This window comes from Oncorhynchus tshawytscha, linkage group LG03 (assembly GCF_018296145.1).
Source record: "Oncorhynchus tshawytscha isolate Ot180627B linkage group LG03, Otsh_v2.0, whole genome shotgun sequence".
NCBI lineage: Eukaryota > Metazoa > Chordata > Actinopteri > Salmoniformes > Salmonidae > Oncorhynchus > Oncorhynchus tshawytscha.
The window spans coordinates 62,547,224-62,565,739 of NC_056431.1; the positions used below are offsets into that span (position 1 = coordinate 62,547,224).

Consider the following 18,516-nt stretch of genomic DNA (forward strand, 5'->3'; position numbering starts at 1 on the left):
CACTAGCCACTTTAACTATGCCACTTTGTTTATATACTCATCTCATATGTATATACTGTACTCGATACCATCTACTGTATCTTGCCTATGCTGCTCTGTACCATCACTCATTCATATATCCTTATGTACATATTCTTTATCCCCTTACACTGTGTATAAGACAGTAGTTTTGGAATTGTTAGTTAGATTACTCGTTGGTTATTACTGCATTGTCGGAACTAGAAGCACAAGCATTTCGCTACACTCGCATTAACATCTGCTAACCATGTGTATGTGACAAATAAAATTTGATTTGATTTGATCACTTTAAGCATTTATGCAATTTACATTGCATAAAGGCTTCATATTTCATAAAGGTCATGTTATCTCATAAACAAAACATAAGATTTCATGAGCCTGTGTTAATAACCACGGACCTTATTTTCGGCGTGTATTCCAAAAATCCTATTTCGACATTAATTTTGCCTATAGGGATGGCTGAAAGAACCAGAGCTAAATAATGTCCTGTTTTTAGGACTACAAGCTGGCAAGCTCCTGACACCAAGTCATAAACCTCGCCCATTTCCTTTTAAACCTAACCCTGAATTTAAATTAAGAGCAAAAAGCCATTTTTTTGTGTGTGTGCCAATTTGGACTTTCTCGCTGTGGAATCTGTGGCTATATAGAAGCTCGTGGAACCCCCTGGACTACTCTGGTATTACCCGCCCCTTCCCTTCTCAGCCTATCACTGCTGACTTCTCTACCGGAAGTTTTTTCCGAGCTCTACGCGGGAAACCAATGTTTTCTCTGCTGTCCGCTTGTAGATTTGACTCCGCGCGGGACGCAGCAGAAAAGTAGTGGGAAAAAAACTGGTAGGCAGAGATACATGCATATGTATGGATTTGTTCTGGATGCATATTTGAATAATCCAATATTTGATATAACATAATTGTTCATGTGTCTTCGCAAGTTGTTTTACTTCAACACACAACAATCGAATTTTACTAGTTTAGCCCTGGCTGAACTAAGCAAACCAGTAGCTACCAAGCTAACTCTTCTTTTTTTTATTTTAATGAATTTAACTTTAAGAGCACTTGGAAATGGTTAATGGCCCAACTTTCTCCACTGCCTTCCCAGTATGTATTGCAAGTGACTATCGGTGTCAACAACAGCTGCTGTTTGTTTAGTTGCTGTAGTTAGCTAACTTAACTGTTAACGTTACTAGCTGTCTCTAGCCCATCTGACATCGCATTTTCAGTTAGCTAACGTTACTCTCTTTGCCTGTATTTAGTAGCAAGATGAAGGTGATAACATGTGAGATTGCGTGGCACAACAAAGAACCTGTCTACAGTCTGGACTTCCAGCACAACTCAGAGGGCCGCATACACAGGCTGGCCACAGCAGGAGTGGACACCACTGTCAGGGTGAGCAACAGTTAGCTACTGACGTTATCTGTTTAAAACAACCCCTCCATTGTTGTTTAGTCATTCATTCTCTGGGGTTGTTTCAAGTGTCCCACCTGGAATTGAGACCAGTCTCTATTGTTCTCTCGCTCTCATATGCACACACCGTGAACACTTTGTATGCATTAGCAGATTGTCTCACACACACACACACACACATACACACACAGAGAGCTTGGTAAAGGAAACTGTAATAATGTATTGTATGGTGATGTACTGTTAAGAGAGATAATGACCAAATGAGTGTAGTGGGTCTGTGTGATGCTATAACGTGTGAGGTCACTTCCTGTGGTTAGTTGTGGCGTGTGGAGATGGGGCCTGATGGGAAAGCAGTGGTGGACTTCCTGTCCAACCTTGCACGGCACACCAAGGCTGTCAACGTGGTGCGCTTCTGCCCCAACAGTGAGCTGCTTGCTTCTGGAGGAGATGGTGGGTCACGATGTAGCAAACGTGTATATATCAACTATAGCATATTTGACAAATAAAATAGTTTGCTATAATATATAAAGATGTGGTTAGATACAGTATATTGACACCCTTGCATGATTCACTATTCTCAAATAAGTTGAAAAAACATTTGTTTATATGTGTATTTGTTTTATTTCCGCTGCACAGGACCAAGATCAAAAATATATAAACTGAAATTGAGATTGTTCACAATTATTCAAAATTCCAAATAATTTGGTTAGAGGCAATTATTCTCATTTACTGTGTAATTAATCTAATCTGTGATACTTTGCAGGTGCTTACATGGTAAACATTGCCATTCAACCAGTTTTAAAAAGAAAAAAACTAAACAATCTTCTCCATTGTAAAGTGCAAGGGTGCCAATAAATTATTTATATACGGTATACACTAGATAACTGATCGAGGGTGCTGTGTTGAAGCCACCATGCCCCCATCTTGGTACTCCCCCCACCATTGTAAAAAAATATATTTTGGAAGCTATAGAAATGCATTTATTAATGTCTGCATTTGTCTTTGCCACATTCATTCTATTACAGACACCTTAATACATACTTTTAAATTATATTATGTGAGCTAAACATAAAAAATATATAAAACAATTTCCTTTATGTATAATTTTTTGACATTATTAATGTTACTGTCCCCACTACACCTATTAAAATCCTTGTAATTTTGTCCTTGCAGCATTTAATCGAAATACTGTAGAATTCTATTTATTCCTGTGGAGGACTGCTCCTACTGAGGAGTCCCAATATGGCTAACCGGTGACTTTAAAGCCTCTCAATGGCCAATACATAGCATCAGCAACTCAGGGTTTATATTCATTATTGGTGCCAGTATATTTGACTGCATCTGTATGACAAATGTTTTGCCATAAAGATATAATATATATATATGAAATCAAATGGAACAAGGATGATCAGTGTCTCCAATTGTAACCCATTGATGCCAACACTGAAGAAAAATACGCTATTTACATTTCAGTCATTTAGCGGACACTTATCCAGAGCTACATTTTTTTGTACTTTACTATGTTCAAGTCATAGATAGGCAGAATCTCTAACCGAACACTTGGCCCCTAAGCCCTTTATCGATTGGCCACTTACTGATGTGTTCGATAGTGATTACTCGAGTCTGCAAGTGTTTTGGTCAAAATGAGCATTGAGACGATGCACACTCGACATCCAAATTTCACTTATCAATATTCTAAATCTATTCGCGAGCTGTCTTGGGCAGACACAGACGCACACACCGATAGACATTGAGAAAACGACATGTATCTGCTGCCCAAAATATGTGCGACTAAATCCATCGCTGGTGACTTCATTGGCCAATTTAGCTGGTTGTAGACTGCTTTGATAACAAATATTCAGTGTGTGTGTTAATGACTGTGTGTTGATGACTCTGTGTAACAGATTCAGCCATCCTGCTGTGGAAGCTGAATGACAATAAGGAGCCTGAGCAGGCCCCGTCGTTCCAGGAGGAGGAGGATAGTCAGCTCAACAAGGAGAGCTGGAGCGTGGTCAAGACCCTGCGGTGACACCCTTTAATCATTCCCCTTATCTACAATACATTGTCCCTTCCCTGTGTATTACTTCATAATCACATTTGTGACTGTTTGTGTGTGCACTGTTTAAATGGTGTTGTGTTTTGTAGGGGACATATTGAGGATGTATATGATATCAGCTGGACCCGGGATGGGAACTTCATGGTCTCTGGTTCTGTGGACAACACTGCCATTATGTGGGATGTAACAAAGGGTAAGACGTGTGTGTGAGATTACATATAGCTTGTGTGTCTAAATATGTCTATTCAGTTATATTTGCGGCCAAATACTGTATATTGGCACCCTTGGACTTTAATTCTCTAGGTCTTCTAAAATAATTCAAATTGAAGAAAAACATTTGGTCACCTCACCTTATTGGCTTTTCAACATTGAGGAATTAATAGTATTTTGTAAACTTTTTAAAACTATTTTAATTTAGAAAATAAAGACATGGCAAGGACAAAATTATTGCCACCTTGGCGCTACATACATTTGTTTCTGTAATGTTGAAAATCCAATAAGGTGTTGGTGGCCAAAAGTTGTTCTTTTTTTATTTCAACTTATTTTAGGAAAAAAAGGTGAATTATTTAATAAATCTGCAAGGGTGCCAATATATTTGGCCACAACTGTATACCTCTGTGTTGTCTATATGTGTGTGTGTGTGTGTGTGTGTGTGTGTGTGTGTGTGTGTGTGTGTGTGTGTGTGTGTGTGGATGTTATTCAGTAAGGGATAATACCCCAACACGATCATTACTATGGGACAGTTGGAGATCGAGATCAAATTTGAGTATTGAAACAATGTTGCACATGTCAGAGAGACAGACAGCAAGGTTGATATAAATCTCTGCTGTTGAAAACTAAATGTTAGTCTTAAAGAAATGTGAGATAATGTCTAGTTGCTTTTTATAGTGGAGATCAAGTTTATAACTTCCCTGTCTGGGCTGATGAGATGGTGAATTGCGCACTCAAATGGAACAGAGTAAATAGGCATTTTAACATCATAGATTTAGCCGGTGGTAACTTGCGTAATAGACACCGTCTGGAATGCGATTTTAACCAATCAACGTTCAGGATTAGATAGAAGCTGTTTTTCAGTCTCTCGGTCCCAGCTTTCATGCACCTGTACTGACCTTCTGGATGGTAACAGGGTGAACAGGCTGAGGCTCGGGTGGTTGATGTCCTTGATCTTTTTATACCTGGATACAGCCCTTAGCCGTGGTATATTGGACATATATGACAAACTCCCGAGGTGCTTTATTGCTATTATAAACTGGTTACCAATGTAATTAGAGCAGTAAAATAAATGTTTTGTCATACCAGTGGTATACGGTCTGATATACTATGGCTGCCAGCCAATCAACATTCAGGGCTCAAACCACCCAGTTTATAATTAGTTATAACACCGGTAATAAGTGTTGTATTTCTCAGGTCAGAAGCTGTGCATCTTTAACGACCATAAGAGCTATGTGCAGGGAGTGACCTGGGACCCGCTGGGCCAGTATGTGGCCACACTCAGCTGTGACAGGTAGGAACACACCCAGCCTCTGGTCCCCTGTAAGAAGACATTTTGTCTCCTTTTATCAGTGATCAGTGGGACTAACATGATACATAAACAAAGAACCAACATGGACTTGTAGATCTGAACCTTCTTAAACAGTGTTATATGATTGATGATCTGTCTTCACCCCCCTCCCTCAGGGTGATGCGTGTGTACAGTACTCAGAGCAGGAGGAAAGTCTACAGTGTCAGTAAGATGAGCTCTGGATCAGCTGCGGAGGGAGAGGTCAGTATGAGCTGAGTGGACAAATGTTCTCCCATAGATGGGTTAGCTGACAAGGTAAAGAAAACAATGTGCACACTTCAATGGGGTAGAAGTCTGTGTTTTGATTCTGCATAGCCAGAAAGCTGCCAACTATGACAATAAGCTACCATTGGGGAATTGTAAGTAACTTGTTTCAGCTAGTTTAGTCTTTTTCTTGATACCATGTCTTGTTTTGAGGTGTTTTGACAGGAGACGAACTATAGCTTAGATGATGTCAACACTAAGCCAACTCTGTCTGTTTTGCCCCATATGTTTCAGTTTTGTTGCTAAACAGCTATCTATACACACACACATACTTTACACTCACACTAAACACAATCATACACACACCAAACACTCTTTAATGTGATGGTGTTTGTCTGTTTATTTGTGTGCAGGTGAAACAGTACCGAATGTTCCATGATGACAGCATGAGGTCTTTCTTCAGACGCCTCACCTTCACACCGGACGGCTCCTTCCTGCTCGCCCCAGGTAAACGCACACACGCACTCACACAGAAACAGCTAAGCCTTGTTCACATTGGTAGTTTGAAGTGATTCAAATACAATTTTTTTTGCGTATCTGATACGAATCTGTTTCATTTCCTGCAGTCTGAACAGCCAAAAAGCAAATGGATTCAGATGTCTCAAGCCACATTTTAAACCACCTTCATAGGTGGTTTGAAGTCCGATACAAAACGGATTCTTTCCCATGCAACCTGTCTGAATGTTCAAATCTGATTTATTTAGACAGTTATTTGGTATCTTGTTGGTTGCTAGCTACTCTGTTGACAGTTTGACAAGAACATGTGCTAGCTAACTGGTTTGTAAATTATTTACAAACAAATGAGTGAATGTGCTAACAAGGTAAACAGTTACCTAACTAGTTGACTGCTGTAGCTAGACATAAAGGACTAGTTTTGAAAGTTGGATCATTTTATCCTTTAAAGGTGTTCTTACACAATGATTTTGAGTTTACTGAGAAACAACCATGGCAGGCATTGTCACCTTAGCTTGTTACATAACTTCTGAGTGATGGGAAGCACAAGCACCACCACCGCACACACCTGTCGTTATTATGACAACTAGCATAGCCATGTCAGCAAATGACTGCTGTCTGAACACACACACACATGGAAAATACAACTGATTTGAGCGTGGGGGCCTGCATTTTGAACAAGGTTTTATTCTGTACATCCATCTGGTGATTTGAAACCGGAAGTAATTGTGTCCTGTGCTGCTGTCATATCCTGTGATGGTGTAGAGGTCATGGGTGACATCCTGTTTAACCCATCTCTTTTTTTCCCTCTCTGTGTCCCTCTCCTCTCTGTCTGTTTGTCTGTCTCTCTGTAGCAGGGTGTGTGGAGGCGGGGGAGAACATCACCAACACCACCTACGTCTTCTCCAGAAAGAGCCTCAAGAGGTAACTGCTGCCAACGAATAGCCCTTTGTGGACAATAAAGATGAATTGAACTGAGACTGTCCAGGTCTGGAGTTAGCTGCTGTCTCTGGGTCTGTTGCTCTAGGTCATTATTTCCCAACTCCAATCCTCCAGTACCCCCAGCAACACACATTTTGTTGGATAGCTTGATGATTAGTTGACAAGTAGAATCAGGCATGCTTGTCCAGGGACTGGAGTTGGGAACCGCTGCTCTACTGTATGTCTTAGAGCTGGATATGGACAAAAATCCATATTGCGGTAAATTGCCTGAATTGATGAGAGAACAAAAGGTTTATAACACTAATGTGCACCATTTTTTTGATTCTTAAACTACTACTACTAGTTTGATGGTTGTACCCATTAATTGTCCCATTAACAATCACCCATATTAGCAAACTTTTTTACAATTAGAACTTTTCTCTAATATAGGCTATCATAATGAACGATATCGGCCAAATACCTGCAGTAAGTGATCAGTGTGGATCATTTTCAGTTTATCATCCCAGCTCTAATAAGTCTTGCTCTCTTAGTGTGTAGCTGTATCAGAGTAAGGGTGAAACTGGATTCATCTGCCTTTCTGTATTCTAGGCCCATAGCTCACCTGCCTTGCCCTGCTAAAGCCACCCTGGCTGTACGCTGTTGCCCTGTCTACTTTGAGCTGAGGACCAAGAAGGGAGAGGGTAAAGACACAGCTCTTCTATTGATTATTACTCATTTATATATTTCATTTATTCAGCAAACTCTATTACCCAATATATAAAAGGATAGCTAACTCCCTCTCTGCTCCCCAGATGGCAGTGCCCAGCCCCTGCCCAACACGTTTGGCTTGCCCTACAGACTGGTGTTTGCTGTGGCCTCTGAGGATTCCATCTTCCTCTATGACACTCAGCAGACCCTACCTTTCGGCTACGTCTCCAACATCCACTACCACACACTCAGCGACCTCACCTGGTAGTCCACACAAAACATGCAACATAATACAGAATGACACAATACAGAACATCATCATTAGATAACAGCTCAAGGACAGAACTACATACATTTATTTTAAAAGGCACACGTAGCCTACATATCAATGCATACACACAAACTATCTAGGTCAGATCGGGGAGAGGTGTGGTGCCCGCGAGGTTGCTTTACCTGTTTTTTAAAACCAGGTTTTCTGTTTATTTGAACAATATGATATGGGAGGAAGTTCCATCCAATAAGGGCTCTATATAATACTGTACGCTTTCTTGAATTTGTTCTGGATTTGGGGACTGTGAAAGACCCCTGGTGGCATGTCTGGTGGGGTAAGTGTGTGTCAGAGCTGTGTGTAAGTTGACTGAAAATAATTTGGGATTTTCAACACATTGATGTTTCTTATAAAAATACGTGATGCACTCAGTCTCTCTTCAACTCTAAGCCAAGAGAGACTGGCATGCATAGCATTTATATCAGCCCTCTGATTACAATTAAGAGCAAAACATTCCGCTCTGTTTTTGATGAGCTTGAGGTAGAAGATGCCTTAACCACAGATCTAGGATCCGATGACCCCACTACTCCCAATCCTAAACTGCACTGAAAAATATCTGATCCTGTGTCAGTGTTTAGGGGTAACCTCTAAGTACTGTTTAATTAGTTGTTGTGTGGCATTGTTCCCGTCTGTGGTGTTTTCACCCAGACTCTTTAGTGATGTCATATCCTTTTGTAGGTCTCGGGATGGTTCCTTCCTGGCGGTGTCGTCTACAGATGGCTACTGCTCCTTCCTGTCCTTCTCCCCTGGCGAGCTGGGCACGCCCCTCAAGGAGCCCCCTGTCCTGGAGGTCGTCACCCCTGGCAACGGGCTCGAAAAGAAGGGCAAGAAGGTTGCAACGGCCCGCACGGTGTCCCCCGTCCCCAAAACAACAGAGAGCACCGCCCCTATTCACCCCACCCCTAAAGAGGCCCCCAGCACCCCCATCTCCTCCCTCACCTCCCCTGGCACCCCCCTGACCCCTGGGGGAGAGGAGAAGAAGAACCCTGGTAGGGCCAAGACCCAGCCCCGTAGGATCACCCTCAACACCCTGGAGGGGTGGGGCAAGCCCAGCACCCCCAAAGCGCCTGCTGCTAGTGCCCCCAAAACCCCCACCACGGCCAGCACCAGCACACCCTCCACCCCTCAGCAGCCTCGCCTCACCCTCTCTACCCCCAACACCCCCCTCGCCCCCTCTATAGCCCAGCCCTGCCTCACGCCAAAAGCCCAATGCAGCAGCGGTAAAACCCTGGGCCCCAGCACCCCTAAAGCTAGCACCACCCCTAAAGCTAGCACCACCCCTAAAGGGCCTGCCCCCAGGTAAGAGCACAAATACAAGATTGTGTGTCTGTTTTTGCCTGTCTCTGTTTATATGCTTGCCTGTGAGTCAGAGTTGGTGTGTGTATTCCATGAGAGTGTGTGTCTGCATGTGTGAGTAGCTTTTGCACGCTGATGTATCTTGATCCTGGTTGAATCACTCATCATGTGAGCCACCACTACATAAAGGGATAGATGAAACCCTTCTCACTGTAATGTCTGCCCCTGGTCCATAAGCTCAGAACTATCCTGCTCTCACTGTTCCTACTGGAACTGACTTTTCTGATAACTACTTTATTGAGGAAAGATGTACTTATTTTGATGTGGTTGTCCCACCTAGCTGTCTTAAGATGAATGCACTAACTGTAAGTTGTCCTGGATAAGAGCATCTGCTAAATGACTAAAATGTAAATGTAATGCTGCTTGATGCTATAGCCTAGATGCTAAAACGAGGTAGCCGGACTGCTTCGCTATCTCTCGCAAGACTACGGTATGTAAATGTATGCAAACTCTCATTCAAATGGCCTGTGGTGCGTGGAGCCAGACAGCCTGACTGGTGCCTACATACAGCTACTACATAAGTGCCACATCACTGGGTGGAAAGGAGCAGTTAGACTGGGAGAGGCTGGTGGGAGATGGGAGCACCAGGCAGCATGTCTAGTGTAGCGAAGGACATTGAGCCATTTCCCCACTAAAGTTTCCATTTATTGCAAATGGTTGTGAATTATTTTGTAAACTTAGACTTTCAGATGTTGCAGATGATTTGTCATTTGTTGTGTGACAAAATGATGAGCGTGCTTGTGGCATGTTTGGTCATTAGCTACTGTCTGTCAGAACAAACCCTGTCTGGTATTCAGGGTTTGTTGGACCTCCCCACTGTTAATCAAGTACTGATTATCCTGAGAAGCTGCCGGCAGATAATAGATGGGCTGTGTGTGTGGGACATCAGTCTATATGAACACAGATTGAATGGGCAGAAGTGAAGTTATATTTGTTATTATTTGCAGGTCTACCTTTTCTCTATGAATCCTAAATTGGGTGGAAGTGTTTCTTATGTAGGCCTGTACTGATAGAATAGTAGCTGTATGTTGAGTTCTGCTGTTGTCTTAGGACTAATTCCTCAGCCACCTACTCAAGAGTCGGGTAGATTCCCCTTCTAAGTGACTGTTCTCTCTCTCTACCTTTTGTTTTCAGACGGATATCTCTAACTCCTGTCATCTCCAGATCTCCAGCTGCCTTCAGCACACCCTCCTCCACAGAGAAAGCCAAACATGGTCAGTATATCCTGCAACAACTTTTGATGCGATTGGCCAAGCACTTTACAACAAAACCAGCAATTGGCTATGGACAGTATTATCATTACTGGTCTTTGTAATGGGGTCTGCCTCTGAGAACCCAACTAATGAAACATCAACAACATTTGAGTATACTAAATTATATGAAATCTTATTCCTAAGAACTGTTTGTTTTATCCAGTCCAGTGTTCTGCCTATGATTGATGCATCTCTTTTGGTTCAACTTATTTCCCCAGAACGGCCCTCTCCCCCCACTGACCCTGTGTGCCAGCCCCCAGAGTCCAAGCGGACCAAAACCAACACCCTGGCAGGCAAGACAGGGGTGGCTCCAGCCTCAGGGTCAACACCCAAACCCTAAGGACCCCACGTTACTAAGAACACTGAAGCATGAGTACAGAGCAGCACAGAGAGTGGTGTCAACATGCAACTCACATATTATCCTCCTACACTCACACACACACTTTTGGAGTTTAGCCTACTGAACTGCATAGACTGGTGTTGTCAGCTAAAACACACAAGTTCACAGAGCGAAGACTGGCATTTTCCTTCTAACATTATTATGTATGTTTTTGTAACTTCACGTTCTCAATCTGTAGCTCTTTTTGGTGGATAACCAGGTTATTGTGAAATTTAAATAAAGGATATGAAACAAAAAGTTTAAGATAAACCACCTCAGTCTAAAAGAAGCCTAGATCACGTATGAAACTCAATGGTCATTGACTTTTAGTCAGAATTATTGTCTGTATAAGTATTATATTAGTACACTATATATACAGTGCCTTTTGGAAAGTATTCAGACCACTTGACTTGTTACACATTTTCTTATGTGACAGTCTTATTCTAAAATGTATTACATAAAACATTTCCCTCAGCAATCTACACACAATACCCCATAATGACAAAGTCAAAACATGTTTTTAGACATTTTTGCAAAGTTATTAAAAACAAACCTTTTCTACATAAGTATTCAGACTCTTTGCTATGAGACTCAAATAAGCTCAGGGGCATCCTGTTTTCATTGATCATCCTTGAGCTGTTTCTACATCTCAATTGCAGTCTGTGGTCAATTCAATTGATTGGACATGATTTGGAAAGGCACACGCATGTCGATAAGGTTCCACAGTTGACAGTGCATGTCAGAAAAAACCAAGCCATGAGGTCGAAGGAATTATCTGTAGAGCTATGAGAATGGATTGTGTCGAGGCACAAATCTGGAGAAGGCTACCAAAACATTCTGCAGCACTGAAGGTCCCTCATTCTTAAATGGAATAAGTTTGGAACCACCAAGACTCTTTCTATAGCTGGCTGCCTGGCCAAACTGAGCAATTGAGGGAGAAGGGCCTTTGTCAGGGAGGTGACCAAGAACCCGATGGTCACTGACTGAGCTCCAGAGTTTCTCTGGAGATGGGAGAACCTTCCAGGACAACCATCTCTGCAGCACTTCACCAATTAGGCCTTTTATGGTAGAGTGGCCAGACGGAAGCCACTCAGTAAAATGCACATGACAGCCCACTCTGAGTTTGCCAAAAGGCATCTAAAGAACTCTCAGACCATGAGAAGCAAGATTATCTGGTCTGATGAAACCAATAACTCTTTGGCCTGAAAGCTAAGAGTCACGTCTGGAGGAAACCTGGCACCATCCCTACGGTGAAGCATGGTGGTGGTAACGTCATGCTGTGGGGATGTTTTTCAGCAGCAGGGACTGGGAGACTTGTCAGGTTTGAGGCAAAGGTGAATGGAGTAAAGTACAGAGCACTCAGGACCTCAGACTGGGGTGAAGGTTCACCTTCCAACAACCCTAAGCACACAGCCAAGACAACGTAGGAGAGGCTTCGGGATAAGTCTCAATGTCCTTGAGTGGCCCAGCCAGAGCCCGGACTTGAACCCGATCAAACATCTCTGGAGAGACCTGAAAATAGCCATGCAGCAACGCTCCCCATCCAACCTGACAGAGCTTGAGAGGTTCTGCAGAGAAGAATGGGAGTCCGTCCCCAAATACTGGTGTGTCAAGCTTGTAGTATCACACACACGACGACTCAAGGCTGTAATCACTGCCAAAGGTGCTTCAACAAAGTACTGGGTAAAGGATCTGAATACTTATGTAAATGTAATATTTCAGTTTTTTATTTTATAAATTAGCAAACATTTCTGAAACAGTTTTTGCTTTGTTATTATGGGCTATTGTGTGTAGATTGAAGGGGGGGAAACCATTTAAGCAATTTTAGAATAAGGCTGTAACATAACAAAATGTTGAAGTCAAGGGGTCTGAATACTTTCCGAAGGCACTGTACAAAAGTATGTAAAATGCCTTCTGCTATTTCAGCCACACCCATTTGCTGATAGGTGTATAAAATCGAACACACAGCCATGCAAATTCCACAGACAAACTTTAGCAGTAGAATGGCCTTACTGAAGAGCTCAGTGACTGTCAAAGTGGCACCGTCATAGAATGCCACCTTTCCAATAAGTCAGTTTGTCAAATTTCTGCCCTGCTATAGAGCTGCCCGGGTCAACTGTAAGTGCTGTTATTGTGAAGTGGAAACATCTAGGAGCAACAACTGTTCAGCCACGAAGTGGTAGGCTACAAAAGCTAACAGAATGGGAGTGCTGAAGAGCTTAAAAATCGCCTGTCCTCGGTTGCAACACTCACTATCAAGTTCCAAACTGCCTCTGGAAGCAATGTCAGCACAAGAACTGTTCGTTGGGCGCTTCATGAAATGGGTTTCCATGGACGAGCAGCAGCACCCAAGCCTAAGATCACCATGCGCAATGGAGTGGTGTAAAGTTCGCCACCATTGGACTCTGGAACAGTGGAAACGCGTTCTCAGGAGTGATGAATCACGCTTCACCATCTGGCAGTCCGACAGACAAATCTGGGTTTGGTAGATGCCAGTAGAACGCTACCTGCCCGAATGCATAGTGCCACCTGTAAAGTTTGGTGGTGGTAGAATAATGGTCTGGGGCTGTTTTTCATGGTTTGGACTAGGCCCCTTAGTTACAGTGAAGGGAAATGTTGACGCTACAGCATACAATGACATTCTAGACGATTCTGTTGCAACAGTTTGGAGAAGGCCCTTTCATGTTTCAGCATGACAATGCCCCATATGCACATCAAGAGACATACAGAAATGGTTTGTTGAGATTGGTGTCGAATAACTTCTTGTATTTTTTGGGGGGGGGTACTTTTTACCACCTTTTTCTCCCCAATTTTGTGTTATCCAATTGGTAGTTTTAGTCTTGTCCCATTGCTGCAACTCCCGTATGGAGAGGCGAAGGTCGAGAGCCATGCGTCCTCCGAAACACGACCCTGCCAAGCCGCACTGCTTCTTGACACACTGCTCGCTCAACCCAGAAGCCAGCAGCACCAATGTGTCAGAAGGAAACACCGTCCAACTGGCTACCATGTCAGCGTGCATGCGCCCGGCCCGCCACAGGAGTCGCTAGAGCGCGATGGGACAAGGACATCCCAGCCAGCAAAACCCTCCCCTAACCCGGACAACGCTTGGCCAATTGTGTGCCATCTCATTGTGCCTGCACAGAGCCCTGACCTCAACCCCATCAAACACTTTTGGATGAATTGGAACGCCGAATGCGAGCCTGGCGTAATCGCCCAACATCAGTGCTCTTGGAAGCAAGTCCCGGCAGCAATGTTCCAACATCTTAGTGGAAAGCCTTCCCAGAAGAGAGAAGGCTGTTATAGCAGCAAAGTGGGGACCAACTCCATGTTAATGCCCATGATTTTGGAATGAGATATTTGACAAGCAGGTGTCCAAATACTTTTGGTCATGTAGTGTATGTATTTATATATGAATGTCTGTATAATGCTGTGGATTTTGGTAACATTTCAATTCAATGTTTGTCTAAAAAAAATAAAACATTGGCTGCGTCTTTCTAAAAACATTCCCATGAAAAGCAGTCTACTACTACTACTACCACCTGTGGTTAGGGACCCATCATACTACTACTACCACCACCTGTGGTTAGGGACCCATCATACTACTACTACCACCACCTGTGGTTAGGGACCCATCATACTACTACTACCACCACCTGTGGTTAGGGACCCATCATACTACTACTACCACCTGTGGTTAGGGACCCATCATACTACTACTACTACCACCTGTGGTTAGGGACCCATCATACTACTACTACCACCACCTGTGGTTAGGGACCCATCATACTACTACTACTACCACCTGTGGTTAGGGACCCATCATACTACTACTACTACCACCTGTGGTTAGGGACCCATCATACTACTACCACCACCTGTGGTTAGGGACCCATCATACTACCACCACCACCTGTGGTTAGGGACCCATCATACTACCACCACCACCTGTGGTTAGGGACCCATCATACTACCACCACCACCTGTGGTTAGGGACCCATCATACTACTACCACCACCACCTGTGGTTAGGGACCCATCATACTACTACTACTACCACCTGTGGTTAGGGACCCATCATACTACTACTACTACCACCTGTGGTTAGGGACCCATCATACTACTACTACTACCACCTGTGGTTAGGGACCCATCATACTACTACTACTACCACCTGTGGTTAGGGACCCATCATACTACTACTACTACCACCTGTGGTTAGGGACCCATCATACTACTACCACCTGTGGTTAGGGACCCATCATACTACTACCACCTGTGGTTAGGGACCCATCATACTACTACCACCTGTGGTTAGAGACCCATCATACTACTACCACCTGTGGTTAGAGACCCATCATACTACTACCACCTGTGGTTAGGGACCCATCATACTACTACCACCACCACCTGTGGTTAGGGACCCATCATACTACTACTACTACTACCTGCGGTTAGGGACCCATCATACTACTACTACCACCACCTGCGGTTAGGGACCCATCATACTACTACTGCTACCACTCCCAGGGGTAGGGACCCATCATACTACTACTGCTACCATACTACTCCCAGGGGTTAGGGACCCATCATACTACTACTGCTACCACAGTAAGGGACCCATACTACTACCACCACCTGTGGTTAGGGACCCATCATACTACCACCACCACCTGCGGTTAGGGACCCATCATACTACTACTACCACCACCTGCGGTTAGGGACCCATCATACTACTACTGCTACCACGGTAAGGGACCCATCATACTACTACTACTACCACGGTTAGGGACCCATCATACTACTACTACTACCTGTGGTTAGGGACCACCACCTGCGGTTAGGGACCCATCATACTACTACTCAAATCAAATTTTATTTGTCACATACACATGGTTAACAGATGTTAATGCGAGGGTAGCGAAATGCTTGTGCTTCTAGTTCCGACAATGCAGTAATAACCAACGAGTAATATAGCTAACAATTCCAAAACTACTACCTTATACACACAAGTATAAAGGGATAAAGAATATGTACATAAAGATATATGAATGAGTGATGGTACAGAGCGGCATAGGCAAGATGCAGTAGATGGTATCGAGTACAGTATATACATATGAGATGTAAACAAAGTGGCATAGTTTAAAGTGGCTAGTGATACATGTATTACATAAAGATGCAGTAGATGATATAGAGTACAGTATATATGTATACATATGAGATAAATAATGTAGGGTATGTAAACATTATATTAAGTAGCATTGTTTAAAGTGGCTAGTGATATATTTTACATCAATTCCCATCAATTCCCATTATAAAAGTGGCTGGAGTTGAGTCAGTGTGTTGGCCAAAGCCACTCAATGTTAGTGGTGGCTGTTTAACAGTCTGATGGCCTTGAGATAGAAGCTGTTTTTCAGTCTCGGTCCCTGCTTTGATGCACCTGTACTGACCTCGCCTTCTGGATGATAGCGGGGTGAACAGGCAGTGGCTCGGGTGGTTGTTGTCCTTGATGATCTTTATGGCCTTCTTGTGACATCGGGTGGTGTAGGTGTCCTGGAGGGCAGGTAGTTTGCCCCCGGTGAAGCGTTGTGCAGATCTCACTACCCTCTGGAGAGCCTTACGGTTGTGGGCGTAGCAGTTGCCGTACCAGGCGGTGATACAGGCCGACAGGATGCTCTCGATTGTGCATCTGTAGAAGTTTGTGAGTGCTTTTGGTGACAAGCCAAATTTCTTCAGCCTCCTGAGGTTCTTCTTCACGATCCTCTCTGTGTGGGTGGACCAATTCAGTTTGTCTGTGATGTGTACGCCGAGGAACTTAAAACTTACTACCCTCTCCACTACTGTTCCATCGATGTGGATAGGGGGTGTTCCCTCTGCTGTTTCCTGAAGTCCACAATCATCTCCTTAGTTTTGTTGACGTTGAGTGTGAGGTTATTTTCCTGACACCACCCTCCGAGGACCCTCACCTCCTCCCTGTAGGCTGTCTCGTTGTTGTTGGTAATCAAGCCTACCACTGTAGTGTCGTCTGCAAACTTGATGATTGAGTTGGAGGCGTGCATGGCCACGCAGTCATGGGTGAACAGGGAGTACAGGAGAGGGCTCAGAACGCACCCTTGTGGGGCCCCAGTGTTGAGGATCAGCGGGGTGGAGATGTTGTTACCTACCCTCACCACCTGGGGGCGGCCCGTCAGGAAGTCCAGTACCCAGTTGCACAGGGCGGGGTCGAGACCCAGGGTCTCGAGCTTGATGACGAGTTTGGAGGGTACTATGGTGTTAAATGCTGAACTGTAGTCGATGAACAGTATTCTTACAAAGGTATTCCTCTTGTCCAGATGGGTTAGTGCAGTGTGCAGTGTGGTTGAGATTGCATCGTCTGTGGACCTATTTGGGCAGTAAGCAAATGTGAGTGGGTCTAGGGTGTCAGGTAGGGTGGAGGTGATATGGTCCTTGACTAGTCTCTCAAAGCACTTCATGATGACGGAGGTGAGTGCTACGGGGCGGTAGTCGTTTAGCTCAGTTACCTTAGCTTTCTTGGGAACAGGAACAATGGTGGCCCTCTTGAAGCATGTGGGAACAGCAGACTGGGATAGGGATCGATTGAATATGTCCGTAAACACACCAGCCAGCTGGTCTGCTCTTGCTCTGAGGGTGCGGCTGGGGATGCCGTCTGCGCCTGCAGCCTTGCGAGGGTTAACACGTTTAAATGTTTTACACACTGAAGGAGAGACCGCATGTTTTGGTTGCGGGCGTGTCAGTGGCACTGTATTGTCCTCAAAGCGGGCAAAAATTTTATTTAGTCTGCCTGGGAGCAAGGCATCCTGGTCCGTGACTGGGCTGGTTTTCTTTTTGTAATCCGTGATTGACTGTAGACCCTGCCACATACCTCTTGTGTCTGAGCCGTTGAATTGCGATTCTACTTTGTCTCTATACTGACGCTTAGCTTGTTTGATTTTCTTGCGGAGGGAATAGCTACACTGTTTGTATTCGGTCATGTTTCCGGTCACTTTGCCCTGATTAAAAGCAGTGGTTCGCGCTTTCAGTTTCACGTGAATGCTGCCATCAATCCACGGTTTCTGGTTTGGGAATGTTTTAATCGTTGCTATGGGAACGACATCTTCAACGCACGCACGTTCTAATGAACTCGCTCACCGAATCAGCGTATTTGTCAATGTTGTTGTCTGACGCAATACGAAACATATCCCAGTCCACGTGATGGAAGCAGTCTTGGAGCGTGGAATCAGATTGGTCGGACCAGCGTTGAACAGACCTTAGCGTGGGAGCTTCTTGTTTTAGCTTCTGTCTGTAGGCAGGGAGCAACAAAATGGAGTCGTGGTCAACTTTTCCGAAGGAAGGGCGGGTGAGGGCCTTATATGCATCGCGGAAGTTAGAATAGCAATGATCCAAGGTTTTACCAGCCCTGGTTGCGCAATCGATATGCTGATACAATTTAGGGAGTCTTGTTTTCAGATTAGCCTTGTTAAAATCCCCAGCTACAATGAATGCAGCCTCAGGATATATGGATTCCAGTTTGCAAAGAGTCAAATAAAGTTCGTTCAGAGCCATCGATGTGTCTGCTTGGGGGGGAATATATACGGCTGTGATTATAATCGAAGAGAATTCCCTTGGTAGATAATGCGGTCGACATTTGATTGTGAGGAATTCTAAATCAGGTGAACAGAAGGACTTGAGTTCCTGTATGTTGTTGTGACCACACCACGTCTCGTTAACCATAAAGCATACGCCCCCGCCCCTCTTCTTACCAGAAAGATGTTTGTTTCTGTCGGCGCGATGCGTGGAGAAACCAGCTGCTACCACGGTAA

The 18,516-nt window shown here is 44.1% G+C and overlaps 1 protein-coding gene across 2 annotated transcripts; it reads left to right on the forward strand.

The window, feature by feature from the left end:
- The first annotated feature begins 710 nt into the window (after positions 1 to 710).
- LOC112241042 (chromatin assembly factor 1 subunit B) lies at positions 711 to 10,958 on the forward strand. Of its 2 annotated transcripts, none has more exons than XM_024409229.2 (14): positions 711 to 851; positions 1,271 to 1,403; positions 1,739 to 1,871; positions 3,326 to 3,446; positions 3,567 to 3,670; positions 4,885 to 4,981; positions 5,155 to 5,239; positions 5,656 to 5,749; positions 6,610 to 6,679; positions 7,286 to 7,377; positions 7,489 to 7,648; positions 8,391 to 9,011; positions 10,203 to 10,282; positions 10,540 to 10,958. In XM_024409229.2, exons 2-14 carry the CDS (start codon positions 1,278 to 1,280, stop codon positions 10,659 to 10,661), a joined length of 1,905 nt encoding a protein of 634 aa, XP_024264997.1. In that variant the 5' UTR covers positions 711 to 851; positions 1,271 to 1,277; the 3' UTR covers positions 10,662 to 10,958. The 2 variants fall into 2 exon arrangements, with proteins under 2 accessions (XP_024264997.1, XP_024265004.1); XM_024409236.2 differs by having other exon boundaries at positions 763 to 851; positions 1,274 to 1,403.
- The last annotated feature ends 7,558 nt before the right edge of the window (positions 10,959 to 18,516 follow it).

Bases quoted from the DNA above. Each gene is read 5' to 3' on its own strand.
- LOC112241042 (XM_024409229.2), top strand. From the start codon at position 1,278: ATGAAGGTGATAACATGTGAGATTGCGTGGCACAACAAAGAACCTGTC. The intron at 9,012-10,202 runs GTAAGAGCACAA...TTTTGTTTTCAG, and splicing joins CCTAAAGGGCCTGCCCCCAG to ACGGATATCTCTAACTCCTG. The intron at 10,283-10,539 runs GTCAGTATATCC...TTATTTCCCCAG, and splicing joins CACAGAGAAAGCCAAACATG to AACGGCCCTCTCCCCCCACT.